This window comes from Ranitomeya imitator, chromosome 5 (genome assembly GCF_032444005.1).
Source record: "Ranitomeya imitator isolate aRanImi1 chromosome 5, aRanImi1.pri, whole genome shotgun sequence".
In the NCBI taxonomy this organism is placed as follows: Eukaryota; Metazoa; Chordata; class Amphibia; order Anura; family Dendrobatidae; genus Ranitomeya; species Ranitomeya imitator.
In genome coordinates this window covers 621,763,422-621,786,565 of record NC_091286.1, presented here as the reverse complement: position 1 = coordinate 621,786,565, position 23,144 = coordinate 621,763,422, and the positions used below count along the sequence as shown (strand labels likewise).

The 23,144-nt window shown below is 41.9% G+C and overlaps 1 protein-coding gene across 2 annotated transcripts in view; it reads left to right on the top strand.

The window, feature by feature from the left end:
* Window positions 1–23,144, top strand: part of MBOAT2 (membrane bound O-acyltransferase domain containing 2) — a 312,770-nt gene that overhangs the window by 259,401 nt on the left and 30,225 nt on the right. For both annotated transcript variants that reach the window (XM_069728064.1, XM_069728065.1), the window contains exon 7: window positions 3,219–3,402. In XM_069728064.1, the coding sequence (XP_069584165.1) occupies window positions 3,219–3,402 (184 nt within the window). The remainder of the gene's footprint in view (window positions 1–3,218; window positions 3,403–23,144) is intronic.

Here is a 23,144-nt window from a genome sequence, read left to right as displayed (position 1 = left end):
TCCGTCTTTTTAGGCATGCATAAAAGTTCTGTCGGCCACAGTTTTGTGCACTTCTGAATGGAGGTCAGATGGAGTCCAGAGTAACTGCTGCCTCATTATAGTGAATGGTTCCCTCGGGAGTTTCATCTGAATCAAGTCACTCTGTAATTTCGTTGGAAAATCTGATGTAAGTGCTCAGCGTAGGGCGCAGGATAAATGTAATCCCAAATGTTATGTATAATGTTCCCAGTAAAAGCCTCAGCTCAATCCACAAAAAATGGCGTCCCCATTTGGGTCCAACATCTGTCAATGGAAATATAAGGGGCTTCCATATTACTGATAGCACAAATGCTCTGGAAAAGCACTATTGTTCCTCTCCCCCCAAAAGAAATTTAGCAAATTCTTCACTCCCAAATCCAAATGCCGCCCTTCTTTCTGAGCCCCAGTTTGCCTAAACAACATTTAGCGTCCACATGTTTGGCATTTCTTCATCAATAAGAGCCCGTCTAATTTACGGATTCTTGTCTCCAGAAGAACAAGTTGGGCACTACAACATACTGATCACTACAATGTACTGGGCACTACAATAGCAGATTTGCAATTTTCACTTGGCAGCATCCACTGTTGCTTGTTTTTGGAAAACACCCATGGAGTTTAATCATCACTACACCTGTAGATAAATTCCCAAAGGGGTATAATTTCCAAAATGGGGTCACTTGAGGGGGGATTCTGCGTTTCTAGCACTTAGGGGCTCTGTATATGGAGTTCGCAAACTATTCTAGAAAAATTTGTGCTCCATAAGGCAAATAGCGCACCGTCCCTCCTTTGTCTCCCCATGTAGCTAAGCAGTACTGTACAGTCACATATGGAGTATTTCTACATTCAGCGGCAATTGTGGGACACATTTTAGGTGCTGTTTTTTTCCCATTTCCCCGTTTGAAAATGTAAAATCTGGGGCGAAGACAGAATTTTGGTGGTAAAAATTGAATTATTTTCTTTCTTTGCCAAATGCTATATAATTCTGTGACACACCCGTGGTGTCAATATGATCACTGCACCCCTAGAAAAATTAATTGAAAGGTTTAGTTTGTAAATTAATTGCACAACAAATTTTGCGGTTTATTTTCTCCTGCTATCCTCTTGAAAATTAAAAAAATTGGGACTATGACAACATTTTTGTGTGAAATATATATTTTTCATTTTCACAGTTCAACATTGTAAAATTCAGTGAAGCATCTGTGGGCTTTAGGTGCTCACCACACATCTAGATAAATTCATTAAGGGGTCCAACTTCTAAAATGGAGTTTCTTCTGTGGGGGATTCCACTGTTTAGGCACATCAGGGGCTCTCCATTATGCGACATGACACCCGAAGACCATCCATCGGTCTGAATTCCAAAATGTCACTCCTTCCTTTCTGAGCCCTCCCGTGCACCCAAACAGTAGTTTTGCCCCACATATGGGGTGTTGGTGTGCTTAAGAGAAATTCTTCAACAAATTTTGGGTTCCATTTTTTTCCTGTTACCCTTGTGAAAATGAAGAAAAAATTTGGGGTAAAAGAACATTTTTGTGGACAAAATGTGGTTTGTTTGGTTTTTTTTAAATAATTTTCACAGCTCTACATCATAAACTTCTGTGAAGCACCTGGGAGTTTTAGGTGTTCATCATACATCTAGATAAATTCCTTGAGGGGTCTAGTTTTCAAAATGGGGTCAGTTGTGGGGGGTTTCCACTGTTTAGACACATTAGTGGCTCTCCAAATGCAACATGGTGTCCACTCTCGATTGCAGTCATTTTTTCGTTCAAAAAGTCAAACGATGCTCCTTCCCTTCCGAGCCCTGCCATGCATCCAAACAATAGTTTTTCCCCACAGATCTGGTATCGGTGTACTCAGGAGAAATTGCACAACAAATTTGAGTCCATTTTCTCCTGTAACCTTTGTGAAAATAAAAAAATTTGTGGTTAAAGTAACGTTTATGTGAAGAAGAAAAAAAAAGTTAAATGTTAATTTTTTTCCTTCCACATTGCATTAATTCCTGTGAAGCACCCGAAGGGTTAATAAACTTCTTTAATGTGGTTTTGAGCAACTTGAGGTGTGCAGTTTTTTAGAATGGTGTCACTTTTGGGTTTTGTAAGTTTTGTTGCAAAAATGGGAAATTGCTGATCAAATTTTAACCCTTCTAAATTCCTTACAAAAAAAAAAATTATGGTTAAAAAAAACAATGATGCAGTTGTAAAGTAGACTTGTAGGAAATTTTATTAACAATTTTTTGGACACATCGCTCTGATTTTAGGGCATAAGAATTAGTTTGAAAAAATTGCAAAATTCTTGCTAAATTTCCAATATTTTCACAAATAAATGCAAGTTATATTGAACAAATTTTACCACTGTCATGGAGTACAATAGGTCATAAAAAACTTTCTCAGAATCAGCGGGATCCATTGAAGCGTTCCAGAGTTATTACCACTTAAATTGACACAGAATTGTAACATTTCATCTGGGCATGAAGGTGAAAACGGGCTCGGGGTGAAGGGTTTAAACAAGTTGTTCAACTTTGGAGACTTTTTTTTTTTTTTGTTTAAAAGTAAGTATTTGGGGCTAAAAAATAATTTTGCAATTCAGCTCCATTAAAAACGTTGCACCTTTTTGGCATTTACATGCGATTTTCCTGCACACTTCTGTGGTCATAGATCAGTAGCTGAGGAGAGTTCAGAAAGGGCAGATAAAAGAGTTAGTTTTTCCCATTGGAAGCTAAGAATGAGCTCACTGACATCCTCTCAGTTAACTCTTTCTGCAGCCAGCAATAGACAATAGAAGATAAGCGGTTGTAAACATTATCATTTATCATCAGAGGGAAGCCAAGTTTTATGCAGATACCAATGAAAGTTCTGCTATGACTACTGTGGGAACGTCTGGTAAATGCCGGTTGCAGTGCATTTTCTGGCCAATAGGTATTAATCCATCTCCAGCGCAGATCTGGTCCTGCGTCGTGTCATAGCTGGCAGGTTCCTTTTGACCTGTTGCGAAATTGTAGATGGAATTCTTAGAATTTTGGCATTTCCTACACACGGGTGGTCTCGTGATGGGGTTTGTGTTCACTGTTGTGGATAAAACAATGACTGAGATGAAAGTTGTTTCCTCTGACTGGTCGGCACATTCTCAGCAGAGGTCCGTACACCTGCCATGTACTTATTCCCTGCAATGCTCCGTCTTACCGGCTGCTTATCTTTCCATTACAGACGCATGCCGAGTCTTCTGGAGTATTTAAGTTACTGCTGTAATTTCATGGGCATCCTCGCAGGACCGTTGTGTTCCTATAAAGACTATATTGATTTCATTGAAGGCCGATCATATCAAGTGAAAGAAGCTGAAGTCAACGGGAAAGAAGACCTAAAGTATGATCACAAGGAACCATCACCTAATGTAAGGACTTCTCCTTTTATTTTGTGATCAAATTCATGTGTGAGCATAATGCATGACCACAAGTTTTACTCATTTATATAGCGCCATTAATTCCACAGCATTTTACAGACATTATCATCGCTGTCCCCATTGGGGCTCGCAATCTACATTCCCTATCAGGATGTCCTTGGAGTGTGGGAGGAAACCGGAGAACCCGGAGGAAACCCACGCAAACACGGGGAAAACATACAAACTCCTTGCGATGTTGTCCTTGGTGGGATTTGAACCCAGGACCCCAGCGCTTCAATGCTAACCACTGAGCCACCGTGCTGCCCTAAGTTATACCAGAATTGGTCATTTGTAGGATATATCATCTGTTTATTACCAGAACTCCTATTTATTAGCAGAACAAAGGGGTAGCAACGCTCACTAAAGCCCCTAATACCTAGCTGACTAATTTCAGCTGAATGCAATAACGGTGGGTTTGACGGTCTAATGTGTAAGGGTACCGTCACATTAAGCAACGCTGCAGCGATCTAGACAACGATGCCGATCGCTGCAGCGTCGCTGTGTGGTCGCTGGAGAGCTGTCACACAGACAGCTCTCCAGCGACCAACGATGCCGAGGTCCCCGGGTAACCAGGGTAAACATCGGGTTACTAAGCGCAGGGCCGCGCTTAGTAACCCGATATTTATCCTGGATACCTAAAAAAAAACAAACACTACATACTCACATTCCGGTGTCTGTCGCGTCCCTCGCAGTCAGCTTCCCGCACTGACTGTGAGCGCCGGCCGGCCGTAAAGCAGAGCACAGCGGTGACGTCACCGCTGTGCTTTACGACCGGCGCTCAGTCAGTGCGGGAAGCTGACTGCGAGGGACGCGACAGACACCGGAATGTAAGTATGTAGTGTTTGTTATTTTTTGTTTTAGGTAACCAGGGTAAATATCGGGTTACTAAGCGCGGCCCTGCGCTTAGTAACCCGATGTTTACCCTGGTTACCAGTGAAGACATCGCTGGATCGGCGTCACACACGCTGATCCAGCGATGTCAGCGGGTGATCCAGCGACGAAATAAAGTTCTGGCCTTCTAGCTCCGACCAGCGATGTCACAGCAGGATCCTGATCGTTGCTGCGTGTCAAACACAACGATATCGCTATCCAGGACGCTGCAACGTCACGGATCGCTATCGTTATCGTTCTAAAGTCGCTCAGTGTGAAGGTACCTAAAGGGGGCTCCGGATAATTGTCGGGGGGAGGTGGGTGTCTAGTTTGGGCTACTGATCCTTTTGTTTTCCCAGAACTAAGCCGCAGCCAGACATCTTTTAGGTTTCTTTCAGACGTTAAATTTTTCCATGTATGAGAAAAACTGAGTTTTTTTTCTTTCTTTTTTTATATTCGATTGTTTTCTGAAGGTGATCAGTTTTTTTCCATACAGTTTGGACACCACTGGTCAAAATTACTGTAATGATCTCTAAAAGGGTTAAAGGTAAATATGACACATTTCCTTTTGTATTTTAGGCAAAAATATAATATCGTCATCTCTTACATTTTAAAAAATACAAAACGAAAAATGGGCTGATGCAAAAGTTTGGACACCCTGCATGCATTGTACCTAGTAGCACCCCTATTGCAAGTATCACAGCTTGTAAACGCTTTTTGTAGCCAGACAAGAATCTTTCAATTTTTGTTTGAGGGATTTTCATCCATTCTTCCTTGGAAAATTTTTCCAGTTCTGTGAGATTTGAGGTCTAGCCACAGATTTTCAATGATTTTCTGATCAGGGGACTGTGAGGGCCATTGTAAAACCTTCAGCTTGCACCTTCTGTGGTAGTCTATTGTGGGTTTTGACGTGTGTTTAGGATCATTATCCATTTGTAGAAGCCATCCTCTTTTCAACTTCATCTTTTTTACAGATGGGGTTATGTTTGCATCAAGAAGTTGTTGAAATTTCATTGAATCCATTCTTCTCTCTACCTGAGAAATGTTACCCGTGCCATTGGCTGCAACACAACCCCAAAGCATGATTGATCCACCCCCCATGCTTAATGGTTAGCAATATGTTAATTCACTGAAATTCTGTGCCCTTTCTCCGATAATTGTGGCCAAAGAGCAATGTACCACAACTCCAGAGTCTACTAAATCTTTCTGGAGTTTTTTTACAGTCAAGCGGGGGTTCTGATTTGCCTCTCTAGCAATCCTACAAGCAGTTCTCCTGAAATTTTGCTTGGTCTTCTAGACCTTATCTTGACCTCCACTGTTCCTTGTAACTGCCATTTCTTAATTACATTTGAACTGAGGAAAAGGCAACTTGTAAACTCTTTTTTTTTTTTTTTTTTTTCTCTATCTTCTTATAGCCGTCTACTGCTTTGTGGGCCGCCACCATTTTTAGAGTTCTAGGTAGCTGCTTAGAATGAACCCATGGCTGCTGGGTTTTTTTTTTTGGCTCAATGTTAGTGGAGTCTGTGTTTTTATAAAGCTGGGAAATTTGCATTACCTGACCTTTCCTGACGATGGTGAATAAGCCATAGCCGTAACAGGCTAATTAAGGTCTGAAACTTTTGTCAACGTTATCTGAGCACACACATCTACAAGGGTGCCTAAACTTTTGCATTGATATTTTTGGCCTAAAATACAAAGGAAATGTGTCATCTTTACCTTTATCCCTTTTTAGAGATCATTTCATCTTCAACTTTATTAACTGTTCACAATAACAATAATTTTGACCAGGGGTGCCCAAATTTTACATGCCACTGTATGTCGGAAACAAAAATGTCTCCACCTTCTCCTTTCTGACAGGCTGTGAAAATCAGAGCACACTCGGAAGTCATCCAAGTGCGGTCCGATTTCTCTAGACTCTCTGGATCACTCTTCCGATCCTCGGATCACAATTGGACATGTCTCCAGAATTTTCTGCAGACCGCTCAGTCGGGGGAAAGATCACAGGCATGTGAATGTCCCAATATGACCATCACAGGTACGGGTGCTATCTCTGAAAAGCACTTATAGCACCATATGCAAAAATGGACGTCTGAGGCAAAGAGAACAGAGGAGCACTCGACTGAATGAGCGCTCCTGTGTATGAGAGGTCCGGCTGAGTTGGCGGAAGTTTCGACCAGCTGCCAGTCATCTTATGTGTAGGGGGCTTAATTCAGGTCCTGACTTGACTGGACCTAATTAACTAAGCTAATGGCATCAAAGGAATCTACAATGTTCTCAATTTGACTCACACTTGTGGCGGAACTTGCATCCATAATATGAGAGCAGAAATGTCTGTAGTACCATCATCTGGAGGTACAAAATTCTATGGCTCAGACTCATCGGGACCTAAATTTGGTAAAAACGTTCCAAACTTTTGTTGTAGTTTTTTACACCAGTCCCACCCAGTTCTAACAACTTTTTGACTTTCACCAAATACTTCTTTTAACTCTTTTAAGTCTATTTTATTTGTGTTCTTCTTTTTTTTTTGTCATTGTGGGCGGCAGAAATTAAGGATTTCCCAGATGTTTTCAGCTGATTCATCAATTGTGACTTTTTAAAAGTGTTGAAAAACCTTTTCTCAGTTGTATCCTGTTGTGTGGAGTGAAGCAAATGCCTTCGAAATGCAAATCCCGCCTGAGCACAATACCAATTTAACAAACGAGAGGCCACCATTATAGATCTGATGTTAAGTGGGGCGGACATAACCTTTGGCAGGAATAGGGTTAACCTGTCTGAGAGCGGCGATTTAGCGAACAACACAGACTCATTAATGAGGTCTTATTAAGAAAAAAGCCTTTAATGAGTCCGAGGGATTAGAAAGCTCCGGCCGCCGTGATATTGCTCGCGGCATTTATAAATATCTCTTTCAGGAGACACCCAGGAATGGCTAATTAAAGTTCTTGTTGAAGTTTATTAAATTCTTACTAAAAATACGAGAATTGGCAGGTTCGTTATTTCCTATTCATGTGAACACTACTCTCGGTGAGTCTTCACTCTTGGACATAGTGTTACCTAGACCTTGTAATACTAATTAGAACTAGTTAATGAAGCATAGTTTTTTATATTTTACATTGTGCATGTGATCATGGGGCTGCCCTTCCCCTCTATTAAAGGGGTTATCTATAACTTTCCCCCCATGGGTCTAGGCACTTATCGGCAGCTAGTTGGTAACTACTTGCCTGTGCTGTTCGCGGCGATCTATCCTGACTCAACAGTCACAGACCGTTCCTGCCAGCAATCCTCCTACTTCCAGTGATGTCACGTCGACAGAGCAGTGCCTTCTCATCCGCTCTGCTAAAGCAGTGGGGAGCCAGATGTAAAAAAAACAAGACTTCGCCACTGACGCCTTGTCGACAGAGCAGAGCAGAAGAGAAGGAGCTGCTCTGACAACATGATTGCAGGAGCATCACTAGCAGGAGCAGCACTTGATCACTGAGCCAGGAGAGAGCATTGCAGGGCCGCACAGGCAGTTAGACAGAAACTACCTGCCAATAAGTACTTGGCCCCAAAGGGCAAAAAAAATCCCGGATAACTCCGTAAAATATCAATTTAGAGGTTTGCTTTACAACAATCACATGGACTGAGGAACTGTAGTATATTGACATCTATGGGAAAGTGTTGTGGGCTTGCCGTACAGATGTCACTGCGCGGGGAAAGAGCAAGCTGTGGTTATCAACGGTTTTGAATGATGGATCCTATAATATATACTGTATATATGTTATACCTTCCAATGTCATCTTGTCTGTGATGACAATGAGACTGCTGAAAAGTGAGTTCTACAGAACTGGATGTCTCAGTTGAATATGTGGTTTAAAGCCAAAATGAAAACTGTGACATTTCAGGATTTTAAAATGTAGATAAAGACATAGAAAATTAGAATACACATTAAAAAAGTAAAAAAACCCTATGGCCTGGACTGATTAAGGCTAATGTTTTGCACATAGGTCTTAATGAAGGGAGCTCTTAAAAAAATGTGACGAATTCAATAAGAGGCATGCGTCTCCCAATTACTTAGTCACATCTTACAACTGCCTCCTCTAGAAATGTTTCTCAGTAAGGGTGCAGTCAGACGGCCATATAAATCAGTTCGAGATCGGAACGCAGGGCGCGGACTGGCCTTCGGCTATCCTGACCGAGCGTGACAGCTGCATAGTTCGTGCCAGCTTTCCAGTCACATTTATATGGGCGTCTGACTGCACCCTAAGGGCCCCTTTCCACTTGAGAGAAAAAAAACGGTCCGAATTACGGACCGAAAAAACGGTTGTAACGTCATGCGAGTGTCATGCGATTTTTTTTTATTTTTTTTTATCGCAACGTCCGTATGACATCCGTATTGCTGTACGATTTTTACGCATGGGTCTCCTTTGAAAAGCCGGTAATTCAGCGCAGTGTACAGTAAAATCACACTGACAGCTCAGATTAAAGTAGATATATACACATAGAATAGGTATATATATATATATATATATATATATATATATATATATATATATATATATATATATATATATATATATATATAATGCAGCGCTAGATAGCTTAAAAGCCGTTAATTCAATTGCCGGCTTTGCGATCTCCTTCATAAACCCGACATGATATGAGACATGGTTTACATACAGTAAACCATCTCATATCCCCATTTTTTTGCATATTCCAAACTACTAATGTTAGTAGTGTGTATGTGCAAAATTTGGGCGCTGTAGCTATTATATTTAAGGGTTAAATGGCGGAAAAAATTGGTGTGTGCTCCCGCGCAATTTTCTCCGCCAGAGTAGTAAAGCCAGTGACTGAGGGCAGATATTAATAGCCTGGAGAGGGTCCACGGTTATTGCCCCCCCCCCTGGCTAAAAACATCTGCCCCTAGCCACCCCAGAAAAGGCACATCTGTAAGATGCGCCTATTCTGGCACTTGGCCACTCTCTTCCCATTCCCGTGTAGCGGTGGGATATGGGGTAATGAAGGGTTAATGTCACCTTGCTATTGTAAGGTGACATTAAGCCAGATTAATAATGGAGAGGCGTCAATTATGACACCTATCCATTAATAATCCAATAGTCTGAAATGGATAAAAAAAAACGCAAACACATTATTACAAAGTCTTTTAATGAAATAAAAACACAGGTTGTTGGAATATTTTATTATCCTGGTAATCCACCTGAAGACCCTCGCTCTGTAACAAAGGCAAAATAAAAAAACAACAATATCTCATACCTTCCGATCTGTCACGTCCCATGATGTAAATCCATCTGAAGGGGTAAAAAAAAATTTACAGGCAGGAGCTCTGCTAATGCAGCTGTGCTCCTGGCTGTAAAACCCCAGCGAATGAATGGAAACTAGGTCAATGACCTGTAGTTACCTTCATTCGCGGTGATGCGCCCTTTCTGCCATTTAACCCTTTAATTTAATAGCTAGAGCGCCCAAATTTTGCACATACACACTACTAACATTAGTAGTGTGGAATATGCAAAAAAAAATTGGGGATATGAGATGGTTTACTGTATGTAAACCATGTCTCATATCATGTCGGGTATAGGAAGGAGATGGCAATAGCCGGCAATTGAATTACCGGCTTTTAAGCTATCTAGTGCTGCATTAAATATAAATATATATAGGTGTCTCCCTGAGAATATATATATATATGTATGTATGTATGTATGTATGTATGTATGTATGTATATGTATGTATATATATGTATGTATATATCTATTCTATGTGTATATATCTACTGTAATCTAAGCTGTCAGTGTGATTTTACTGTACACCGCGCTGAATTGCCGGCTTTTCAAAGGACACCGGTGCGTAAAAAACGGACAGCACTTGATTTTTTTCTCAGTCCGATTTCGGCTGAGAAAAAAATCGCATATGGAATGTCACCTATTAAATAACATTGGTCCGAGTGCAATCCGATTTTTTATTTTTTTTTTCGGATTGCACTCGTCTGTTTTCCTCGCAAGTGGAAAGGGGCCCTAAGGCTAAGTTCCCACAATGAGTATTTTTTGTTTTTGCTGTTGTAGCATTTCTGCCCCAATTAGCTACATTAGATGACCTGCGTTTCTTCATTATGTCTTTGAGTGATTTTTTTTATGTGTTTTTATCACTTTTCTTTCAGCTGCGCTTTTTGTCTCCTTTTGCTACGTCATGTTTTAAATTAAACTACTGTGGTTTGGATGCTTTCTGTTGCTGATCTTTCATAAACGTTTACTGCGCGGATTACAATTATTTTTCACCTGCCGATTTTCCTCACCTAATTCATGTCTAGGGGTAAAATCTGCAAATAAAACGTATAGAGAAATCATCATGTTGTGGATTTGAAATGCATAACACAGGTCGGTTTACGCTGCTTAAAAAAAAAAAAAAAATCACAGTGGGCAGGAGATTTCTATAAATCCCATTCACTTTTGCTCAACAAAAATAAGTGCAGTGTCAGAACCTCACCAAATACTTACACTGGAAGATAATTGAGTAGGCTTTTTTTTATAAACGCTCATTTCATGGTAATATTGCAGTGTAAACAGTTTGCCGATGACTTAATGAAAACGCTCATTCTTTTGATGGAATCTTTTGCACCATTCATTGTTTTTGGTGATGAATCGTCCCGTGTAAACAGGACTCACACTGCCGAAACCATGGCGGTCTATTAGAGATTGCTCAGCACGCTTTGTTTACCGATCGGTCACTGGGTGGTCCATGTAATTGACCCTTAGCTTAAGGGACTGGAGTAGTTTTCTGGCATAATTTATACCACTCTTGTGGCGTAAAATCTAATGAATTTGTTGGCAGGCTTGGCCACACATCATTCATATCCAGCTCTACACACTTTTCAAAAAGTTGGCAAAACTGGCCGGGATAGGTGTGAAAACGTAAAAAAGATTCAACATTTTTGCACAATTTCTAGTTGCACAAAAAATTTACAACATTCGTTAAATATATATATATCCTATATATCGCTCTTCACCATCACCAGTCTGCTGACCTACGGTTTGGGAACTCAAGAGTTTAGTGCTTGCTCTGTTCCATGACTTCTGGAGATGGGATTGACCCTCATTTATTACCATGTAACCCCAACTACATAGCACAGTGAAATGCTAGGCAAGTATATTCTGAGATTCACGGACACCATGAGCTGCCTGCCATACAGCAGTCGGCAGGCAGCAACCCAGGGTCAGCACACTCTGACTTGCCACAGTAGCAAAGCCAGACTTCAAGGGCTCCAATGACCCTACCAAACATCCTCATTCCTGTGCTTAACCGCTAAGATGATTGACGTTACCATTATCACATCCATCAGGTGGCCACCAAAGCTCAGCTTATTTACCTCCATTGTGTAACAGCTTCTATTAAATTATTAGTCCACCATAACTTGCCGCCCACATCGACCACACTCCCCAACCACGATATCACAGCCGTGACCATAATAGACCAATCTGATTTGATTGATATTACCTTTCATTCTGTACTTTTATTTTTAATTATTTTATTTTTACTTATTAATAAAGCTAGACTAAAATCTATAAAAAGACACTAAACTTCCAACTCACAAAGAGATATCTTTCAGCACTCAGGAGAGGAAAAATCCATGTGGTGGAAACCTCTAGGGAACCATGACTGAAGGATTGTCCTCCCTTGGGCTTACAAGCTTGATGCCAAAAAAAAGCCAATCAACATGTTTAGTTTTTTTTTTTTATTCTACGATAACATAAAGGAAAGTTACAGATAAAAGATGCAATGATACATAAATTACCCTAAACAGGGTAAGCAGTCAAGTCATATATTAAATTTCCAATTGCACAGTACCATAAGGAAAAGGAGGCAGGTGTGCAGGAAGCGCTTCCACCATGTCTCATGGTAAGATGAAGAGACAGTGAGACGGGAAGTTATATATTTTTTCATGAACTCCTCCCTCCTTACAGTAACACAAAACCAGGCACAGAAATGGACGGCTGCTACTAAAAGGAGGAACACAAAGTGTAATAAAATCAATATAAATATAGATGATAGAAACTCCAGAATTTGAGGGTCCCCCTTCCTACAGTCATGTGTCCCCTTCGCCTAGTACTCCGGGGAGTTCATTCTTTAGAACCACCATTTGAGGATGACTTTTTTGTCTTATTTCATTGCTCTTTAAGGAAGATGAGACTGCAACATCATGTGAACAGCCCCATAGACAAGATAGGTACGGGTTCTATCTGTGAAAAACGGACGTCTGAGCGAACCTCACAGGAAATCAGAGCAGGTTTATGCTAAGGGCACGACAAAGTAATGAGACCTTGATTCTGTAACTGGAGTTCTTTTAGTAGTGTTCATAAGAGCAGAGTTTATCATCTGCAGCGGGAGCTGAGGCCCTATGAGTCCTCCATATTCACAAGTTCCCCTACGGCTGATTGACATCTTTTTCCCTATACAGAGGTGGCTGTCAGTCAGCGGTGGGGGGATTCGGCAGCTCATGTATATCGAGAACTACTGAGCTTGCACACCTCATTTAGCGCATTACACCGCTCAGCTCACGAGGCGGCACATAATCAGTGATTTTATCACCGCTCGTTCAGTACGTTAAGTAATTGATGCAGCAATGGAATGAGCGTTTGTCACTCCTTTATGCGGTACTCGGATAGGGCAGCACTGTAGAAGTGGAAATTGGGTGCCCCTTATTTTTTGCACAAAAAAAACTCCCATTAAAAGGATTATTTCAACAAGATTTCACACCCCAAAATATTTATATGTGCTTGTATCTCTTTCAAAGACAAATTCAGCAATACCTTTACATGGCCAGTCCATTCCTCCATTACTGAGAAATCAGTGTTTGAATTAATATGCAAATGAGGCTGAAAAGCTGTTTGTAGATTTGAAGCTTCTGTCACTCCAGCTCTATTCTTCCTGCTTCACTGAAAGCTCTTTTGCCTGAATTCGGACATCACAGGTTGTCAGTCAAGCAGGAGGCAGCAGCACTGGATGGGGAACAGAGCTGAAGTGACACAGGCTTCACATATACCATAGCTTTTTAGCCTCATTTGCATATCAATTCAAACACTGATTTCTCCGTCATGGACAGTCGGACTGGCTATGTAAAGATATTGCTTACCTGGTCTGTGAAAAAGCTACATGTATGTATGTATGTATGTATGTATGTATGTATGTATGTATGTATATATATATATATATATATATATATATATATATATATATATATATATATATATATATATATATATATATATATATATATATATATATATATATATATATATATATATATATATATATATATATATATAGTTTTTGAGGGGCAGCAAAATCCTGCTAACAGTTAGAGAGTGCCCGAACTGATGTTATCATAAGTAGTCTCACATTAAGCTCAAAATGAGTGACCCAATTAAATGGATTATTCAGGGCTATATAACGTTTCTTACTATGGGCCTAAGCGCTAACTACCTGCCTATTGTGTCCGGTGCCGATCAGTCACAGACCGCTCCTGCCTGCGATTCAGCAACTTCCGCTGACGTCCCGTCAATAGAGCAGCGGCTTTTCTTACGCTCCGCTCTGTTGCTGACGTCATGCTGATTGACAGCCGGTTATCAATCCGCATGATGTCAGCAGTTGCACCCTGTCAACAGAGCATCCCGGAAGAAGAAGAGCTGCTCTATTGATTCTGCAGCAGCTGAATCGCCAGCAGGAGCGGTCGGTGACCACTTTTAGCTGGCGCCAGGTAGAACAGGCAGATAGAACAGTCAGGTAGTTGCCTCTGATAGTTAATAGACCCATAGTAAAAAAAAATATATAATTTTCCTGTACAACCCCTTTAACAATGGCAGAAATGTGCAGACCTCCTGGCTAGACCAGTTGCTCTTGATCTTTGTTGTGCTTTTTGTTTTTGTGTGCCTTTATCTTATACCTAGGACTTCAATGCATTTTCCAACCCTTTAAGAAGGCAGGGAATAGTGTCAGTGTGTTTAGTAACAGCAGGTACAGATACGCTTGTCTGAAAATATAACTTCACGTACAAGGAAGGATATTTTGGGGGAGATGTATGTTACTGTAACCCTGCGCTGTTACATCGGCGGTGATACTGCTTCTAAAGACCATGAAAGGTCTAAGATCTGACAGCATCGTGACTCTTTATGTAGCTCCATCCTGGGGCGGTAGAGGAAAGCACAGCTTGTCTGCCTGATGGATTTCATGCACAGATCTGTAGGATAACTGCTGTTCTTGTGGGTAGACAGGAGATCAATCATTCCTGAATACAGTGGGCATAAGCTGTCAGCGCAGAGAAGAAAAGCACACGTTAGCGTGCAGACATAAGAAGTAGCACATTCTTCTACGGTTCTGCAGAAGCCTGAAAGCAATGTCAAACTACGCAATATAGACCTAAACCGGCAACATGGAATTGGTGCAGAGCTACTTATAGGGGTTGCAAACTTGGCAACCGCTCATGCCCCCGTTTGGTAACAGCCCCCAGGAGCAGGAAGCTCAGGACCTAACTAAAATTGCCAAGTATTATTTATAGATGTATGGTGATGATTTAATTTGTAGTATAACAAGGGAACTATATGGCAGTACTATTTATAATCTGATTATACGGTTTACAGTATTATTTAAGTATTAAATTGCAGTACTATTTGTTACTATAAGACTGTATGGCATTATTATTATTATTATTATTATTATTATTATGTGGCTGAGATTATAAAAATGGCAATTTTGGGGCCCTATTTTGCTTAATTCTTTTTTTTATAAAACCAGTCTGTTACTGCTCCTTTAAAAGTCTCTTCCATCTGCTGCTCAGCAATATCCTTGCACTGTATATAGCAGTTCTGTGTAAATGATTTTCTGTGATTTGAGTAAAGGGAAGGCGATAAGAGCGTCTCGGATAGACCACATTCACAGATTCAGTATTTAGTCAGTAGGTAATATCAGTATTTTTAAGACAAAACCAGAAGGGGGTGAGAAATACAGAAGTGGTGATGTGTTTCTATTATACTTTTCCTCTGATTGTCCCAATTTTGACTTAGAAATACTGGTGTAAAATACTGAACGTGGCCATAGGGAAAGTCTCCCATATATTGTACAAATTGTGTGAATATACTGTATGCATATTGCAGAGCAGCAAATGAAAGGATCTTCTAAAGGAGCACGAACTTTGCACTGAAGCAGCACTGCAGCTAAGTGTTTGAAAGAGAAGGAAGCAAAGTAATATAACAAAGTATATTACAAAAATACATACGTTTGCAATTAAATGAAATCAGAAGTTTAGTTACTCTTTAAATGGACAATACAATAAAAAATAAATTCTACACTTTACCTCTTAGAAGCACTGATTATGTTGATGAAGGAAACTGTCCTGCATTGAATATAAGGTCAGAAGTATAGCTGTCAATCCTAGTACTGGAGGGGACAGCTGAAGATTGGGGCCCCTATGATAGGAGAAGCACATTAATGTGTTGTAATTGCTATTTACAGATATTTAATGTTATACGAGTTGTCCAGTTAAAGATTCCACACACCTTTTCTATATCCCTTGGATCACACTTTGCAGGCCTGGAATATATTGTTTATCATGTATGTCCTTGCTCACAAGGGTATTTTGCTCTGAATCACGTACTCGATTACATTAGCTCCGCAGACTTGCCGGGACATGCATGCACTACTATAAAAAGAACAATCTTCTATGTCTTCCCAGCACACCATTAGATCATTATCTCTGTCCTGACTGCTTTGTTTCTTACTCCGAACTGAGAGGAATAGACCTTGCCTAACTTTAGAAAAATAAGGTAGAAGCATGCCTGGATTTAAGATTTTAAAGGGAATCTGTCAGCAGGCTTTTGCTGCCCCATCTGAGAGCAGCATAATGTAAGGGAAGAGACCCTGATTCCAACGATGTGTCACTTACTGGTGTGTTTGATTCAGTTTTGTTTTAAACACCGTTTTATATGCTAATCTACCAGTTCTCTGAATGCTGAGCCCTGTGCAGCCCTGCACACACCACTGGCAGCTTTCTGTGTACACTCTGCATAGGCAGAATGCTGCCAATCAGAGGTGTGGGCGGGGTTATACAACTCATGAATATGGAGGACTACATGGCAGCATGTTTACTAGTCCTCTACTGCTGATAAAGGTGATTTTCTCAAAACTACACTAAAGCAGCCCAGTAAGTGACACATCGCTGGAATCCTGGTCTCTGTCACTACATTAGGCTGCTCTCTGATTAGGTGGGAAAAAACCTGATGACCGATTCCCTTTAAGACTACATTCCCATGATGAACTTTTGGTAAATTTTTGAGGCTGCATATTTTTGCTGAGCCAAAAACGCAGTGTCTTATAGTTCCAGCAAAGTGGACAGGATTCATAGAAATCTCCATGTATCGGCAGTGGGTGTCTTGACCCAAATCTCATAGATGCCTATCAGGCTGTTTGAGAGAAATTACCGTAGTCTGCACTCTTGCTATGCCAGAGGGGGGTGCTGGTGTAACGGACAAAATAGTCCTTAATAGCAGAAATGGGAAAATACACCGCACTCACGGATGGGATATCAGGCTGTTTGTTCAGGCTGGGAGACAAGCAGATGGTGCTTTGTGGTCCATATACAAGGAGTGATTATTCCCTCTGAAAGAGGCCCAATGCTAGGGCTACACAAGGAATTACAGAATGCTGTAGATAAGCCCCTGATGCCGGTGGCCTCAGTGTATAGGACATTTTTGGGGTGACAGATTCCCTTTAAAGAGGTTTTCCAACAAACAGTTAATTTCAAAGTTTGTTTTCATGAATAGATCTTGTAGTAATAATAACTTCCACAATTGGATGTGTTAAACCCCTTTACCCCCAAGGGTGGTTTGCACATTAATGACCGGGCCAATTTTTACAATTCTGACCACTGTCCCTTTATGAGGTTATAACTCTGGAACGCTTCAACGGATCCCAGTGATTCTGACATTTGTTTTCTTGTGACATATTGTACTTCATGATAGTGGTAAAAATTCTTTGATAGTACCTGCATTTATTTGTGAAAAAAATGGAAATTTGGCGAAAATTTGAAAATTTCGCAATTTTCCAACTTTGAATTTTTATGCAATTAAATCACAGAGGTATGTCACACAAAATACTTACCGTATATACTCGAGTATAAGCCGAGATTTTCAGCCCAAATTTTTGGGCTGAAAGTGCCCCTCTCGGCTTATACTCGAGTCACGGTAGCGGTGGGGTCGGCGGGTGAGGGGGAGAGGTCGCTGAGGCATACTTACCTGCTTCCAGCGATCCTGGCGCTCCCCCTGCCGTCCCACGGTCTTCGGTGCTGCAGTTCTTCCTCTATCAGCGGTCACGTGGGACCGCTCATTAGAGAAATGAATAAGCGGTTCCACCTCCCATAGTGGTGGAGCCGCCTATTCATTTCTCTAATCAGCGGTGCCGGTGACCGCTGATAGAGGAAGAAGCTGCGGCACAGAAGACCGTGGGACGGCAGGGGGAGCCGGACGTCGGGACCAGGTAAGTATGTAATATTCACCTGTCCGCGTTCCAGCCGCCGGGCGCCGCTCCATCTTCCCTGCGTCGCTGCGCTCTGCCTGTTCAGGTCAGAGGGCGCGATGACGCATATAGTGTGCGCGGCGACATCTGCCTGATCAGTCAGTGCGGAGAGACGCCGGGACCGGACGCTGGGAGCTGCAATCAAGAGAGGTGAGTATGTGTTGTTTTTTTTTTTTATTGCAGCAGCGGCACAGATTTATACCGAGCATCTATGGGGCAATATGAACGGTGCAGAGCACTATATGGGGCAGATATGGGGCAATATGAACGGTGCAGAGCACTATATGGGGCAGATATGGGGCAATATGAACAGTGCAGAGCACTATGTGGGGCAGATATGGGGCAATATGAACAGTGCAGAGCACTATATGGGGCAGAAATGGGGCAATATGAACAGTGCAGAGCATGATATGGGGCAATATGAACAGTGCAGAGCACTATATGGGGCAATATGAACGGCGCAGAGCACTATATGGGGCAGATATGGGGCAATATGAACGGTGCAGAGCACTATATGGCAGAGCTATGGGGGAAATATGAACAGTGCAGAGCACTATGTGGCAGAGCTATGGGGAAATATGAACGGTGCAGAGCACTATATGGCACAGCTATGGGGCAATAATGATCTATTTTTATTTTTGAAATTCACCGGTAAATGCTGCATTTCCACCCTAGGCTTATACTCGAGTCAACAAGTTTTCCCAGTTTTTTGTGGCAAAATTACAGGGGTCGGCGACGGCTTATACTCGGGTTGGCTTATACTCGAGTATATACGGTAATAAGTAACATTTCCCACATGTCTACTTTACATCAGCACAATTTTGGAACCAAACATTTTTTTTGTTAGGGAGTTATAAGGGTTAAAAGTTGACCAGCAATTTCTCATTTTTACAACACCAATTTTTTTTTTTTGGGACCACATCTCATTTGAAGTCATTTTGAGGGGTCTATATGATAGAAAATACCCAAGTGTGACACCATTCTAAAAACTGCACCCCTCAAGATGCTCAAAACCATATTCAAGAAGTTTATTAACCCTTCTGGTGCTTCACAGGAATTTTTGGAATGTTTAAATAAAAATGAACATTTAACTTTTTTTCACAAAAAATTTACTTCAGCTCCAATTTGTTTTATTTTAACAAGGATAACAGGCCAAATTGTACAACAACTTTTGGGGTCAATTTTCTCCTGAGTACGCCGATACCCCATATGTGGGGGTAAACCACTGTTTGGGCGCATGGGAGAGCTCGGAAAGGAAGGAGTGCCGTTTGACTTTTCAATGCAAAATTGACAGGAATTGAGATGGGACGCCATGTTGCGTTTGGAGAGCCACTGATGTGCCTAAACATTGAAACCCCCCACAAGTGACACCATTTTGGAAAGTAGACCCCCTAAGGAACTTATCTAGATGTGTGGTGAGCGCTTTGACCCACCAAGGGCTTCACAGAAGTTTATAATGCAGAGCCGTAAAAATAAAACAAACATTTTTTCCCACAAAAATTATTTTTTTAGCCCCCAGTTTTGTATTTTCCCGAGGGTAACAGGAGAAATTGGACCCCAAAATTTGTTGTCCAATTTGTCCTGAGTGCGCTGATACCCCATATGTGGGGGTAAACCACTGTTTGGGCGCATGGGAGGGCTCAGAAGGGAAGGAGCTCCATTTAGAATGCAGACTTAGATGGAATGGTCTGCAGGTGTCACATTGCGTTTGCAGAGCTTTTTGTTCGGTGGTATGATAATAAAGCGTTGTTTTTTGCCTCGTTTTTTTTCTCACGGTGTTTACTGAAGGGGTTAACTAGTGGGCCAGTTTTATAGGTCGGGCCGTTACGGACGCGGTGATACTAAATATGTGTACATTTATTGTTTTTTTTTTTTTTTATTTTATTTAGGTAAAGAAATGTATTTATGGGAATAATTTTTTCTTCTTCATTATTTAGGAATATTTTTTTTTATTTTTTTTTACACATTTGGAAAAAAATTTTTTTACTTTGTCCCGGGGGGACATCACAGATCGGTGATCTGACAGTTTGCACAGTACTCTGTCAGATCACCGATGTGACTTACAGCGCTGCAGGCTTCACAGTGCCTGCTCTGAGCAGGCTCTGTGAAGCCACCTCCCTCCCTGCAGGACCCGGATGCCGCGGCCATCTTGGACCCGGGGCCTGCAGCGAGGAAGGAGGTAGGATGTGATCGCGTTGCTGTGGGGGGTTCAGGGAAGCCCGCAGGGAGCCGCCTCCCTGCGCGATGCTTCCCTGTACCCCCGACACATCGCGATCATGTTTGATCGCGGTGTGCAGGGGGTTAATGTGCGATAGGCAGCTGACACCCAGCCGCGATCGGCCGCGCTCCCCTCGTATGACGTACTATCCCGTCGGTGGTCATAGGGGTCCACCCCACCTCGATGGGATAGTACGTCTAATGTCAGAAAGGGGTTAAATAAAATGTTCCTGTGCTGAGATAATCTTATAAATGTGCCCCTGCTGTGTACTGGCCGTGTCTGACTGTGCAGGAACATGGTCTGATCATAGTACAGCTCCTTGGCAGTGGGAGAAAAAAAAGTGTACAGATAACACAGCACGGGGTCACAGCTGATTCTTTTTGTGAGATAAAGCATTTCCCTGCCTGTTTTTAAATGTTTTATTTCAAAGAAAGAATTATTTGTGGCCTGTGCTGTAATATCTTTATACTCTTCTGCTTCCCCCCTGCCCAGGAAATGTGGCATGATCCGACCATGTTCCTGCACGGTTAGACACAGCCATTACACACTGCACAGCAGGGGCACATTTATAAGATTATCTCAGCACAGGAACATTTTTTTTTAACACATCCAATTGTGGAAATTATTATTATTCAAAGATCTATTGATTAAAATGAATTTTGCTTGTGGACCATCTGTTTGTCTCCTTTAAGCCGGCCATACACATTAGATGACTGTCAGCCAAACGATGCTTGGGTCAACCATTCAGCCAGCAGCCATCTCAGCCCACTGTCCCATACACAGGAGCGCTGGTCCGGCCGAGCCCCCCAGTCTTCTATATGAGAGATCCACATCGGCCGGCGGCTTATCTCTGGGAGAACAATGCCATCTGCAGTCTGAAATCGAATATGCACAGTCACGATCAAACCCGACGATCAGATGGCCGGTGCCCTCGTACACATTAGACCGTTAGCCGGTCCACTCAATATCGGGGGCTTCAGGCACTATGCTACTGCTACATTGCTGCATCATGCAACGTGCATTACAACCATCTCTTACCTGCATTACGCTGTGAGGTAGTGGTGGCTTTGGCTACTAATACAGAATGTGGCTCGCAACGACCTTTCAGAGCTGAATGTGGCTCCCAAAGCAAAAAAGGTTGGAGTCCACTGAGCATTACAAAAATGTGTCCATTCCAGGACCAGCCGGTCTTGCACCTTAGTCCAGGGGTCCCCAACTCCAGGCCTCGAGGGCCGCCAACAGTGCAGGTTTTCAGGATTTCTTTAGTATTGCATCGGTGGTAATGTGATCATCTGCACAGGTGATGATTCCAACCCCTGTGCAATACTAAGGAAATCCTGAAAACCTGCACTGTTGGCGGCCCTGGAGGCCTGGATTTGGGGACCACTGCCTTAGTTCATTGTTCCTCCTAATATCTGCTACACGTGGAACTGGTTAATAGGTCTGTTTGCAGCACTTTGTTTGCCCTTGGATAGCTGTAGGACTGGAAAGCTCTGGACATACATTTTAAGTGTCTGTAGGGCTCCATTACCAGATGAAGGCCTTTTGGCCTCTGCCTGGTTAGTAAAAAAAAGAAATTAATGGAATAAAGTAGTATCCTACATTGTCATCCCGACAGTGCAGTTAAAAAACACATAAAAGATTAATGGATGCTATAATAGTAGGTGACGGATGCCAAGATATGGCACATGGCTGTTTTCTGTTAACGCATACTTCATGAGCTTTTCATATCATATCCATGAAGCGGATGGATGATGGAGGCAGTGAGCAGAGGCCTACGTGTCACCCATAAGCAATAATACAGAAGACCTACTTTTGTTCCTGCTCCTCTCCATGCCTCCACATCCCTGTATATGTAAATCTTTTTAGCCAAGTAGTCCTCAACTCCTCAAGTAGTCCTCAAGTCTTCAAGTAGTCCTCAACTATTCAAGTAGTCCTCAACGCCTCCAGTTGTCCTCAACTCCTCAAGTAGTCCTCAAGTTGTCCTCAACGCCTCATGTTGTCCTCAACGCCTCAAGTTGTCCTCAACTCCTCAATGTCAGTGTCTTTTTGAAGAGGATGACCCCTTTGCTAACTAGACCAGATGTATATACCGGAACAAAGGGGCCATATCTCAGGAACAGAGGCACAGGAATGACTAGTTCACACTCTGCATTTTAGTCATTTTTCTGGGCTTTGATGTGTTTTACAGTACCTGCAAAGTGAATGAGATTTCTGAAACCTCATGCACACGTTGCTTATTTTTTCCTTGTAGATTTGAACCATCCCAGTGTCTTTTCCGATCTGCAGCTTGTCAATTCTGCATCGTTGCTGAGTTTTTCAACCATTCAAATGAATGGGGGGAAAAAGGCAAGAAAAACACTTTAATGTTGCACACAAACACATGTTAAAAACTAGCATATATTACATTGTGTTTTTCCTGCCAACACACTGTTGTTTTGCTGCAAAAAAACCTGTTGCAAATATTTAACAAGTGCATATGTGCTAAGAAAAATATGCCTGATTCAGAAGAATAGCAAAATTTACACCTTGTTAAAAAAACAATACATATGGGTAAGGATTATTAGGTATCGGTCACCGCCTCTTCCAAACATAGGAGCCAAAAACAGGATACTTATAAAACGCAGACATTGCACCAAGAAAGGGGAGGAAGAAGTGAGAAGGATCTACGCTTTGGCATGAAGCCTGGGTGACTTGGTGACTAAATATTGGTGCCAAAGCAGCTAAATGGCTGCTATAACTACTTAAAGGGACACTGTCACCTGAATTTGGAGGGAACAATCTTCAGCCATGGAGGCGGGGTTTTTGGGTGTTTGATTCACCCTTTCCTTACCCGCTGGCTGCATGCCCCCTGCAATATTGGATTGAAGTTCATTCTCTGCCCTCCATAGTACACGCCTGCGCAAGGCAGGATTACCTTGTGCAGGCATGTACTACGGAGGACAGAGAATGAACTTCAATCCAATATTACAGCCAGCATGCAGCCAGCGGGTAAGGAAAGGGTGAATCAAACACCCGAAAACCTCGCCTCCATGGCTGAAGATTGTTCCCTCC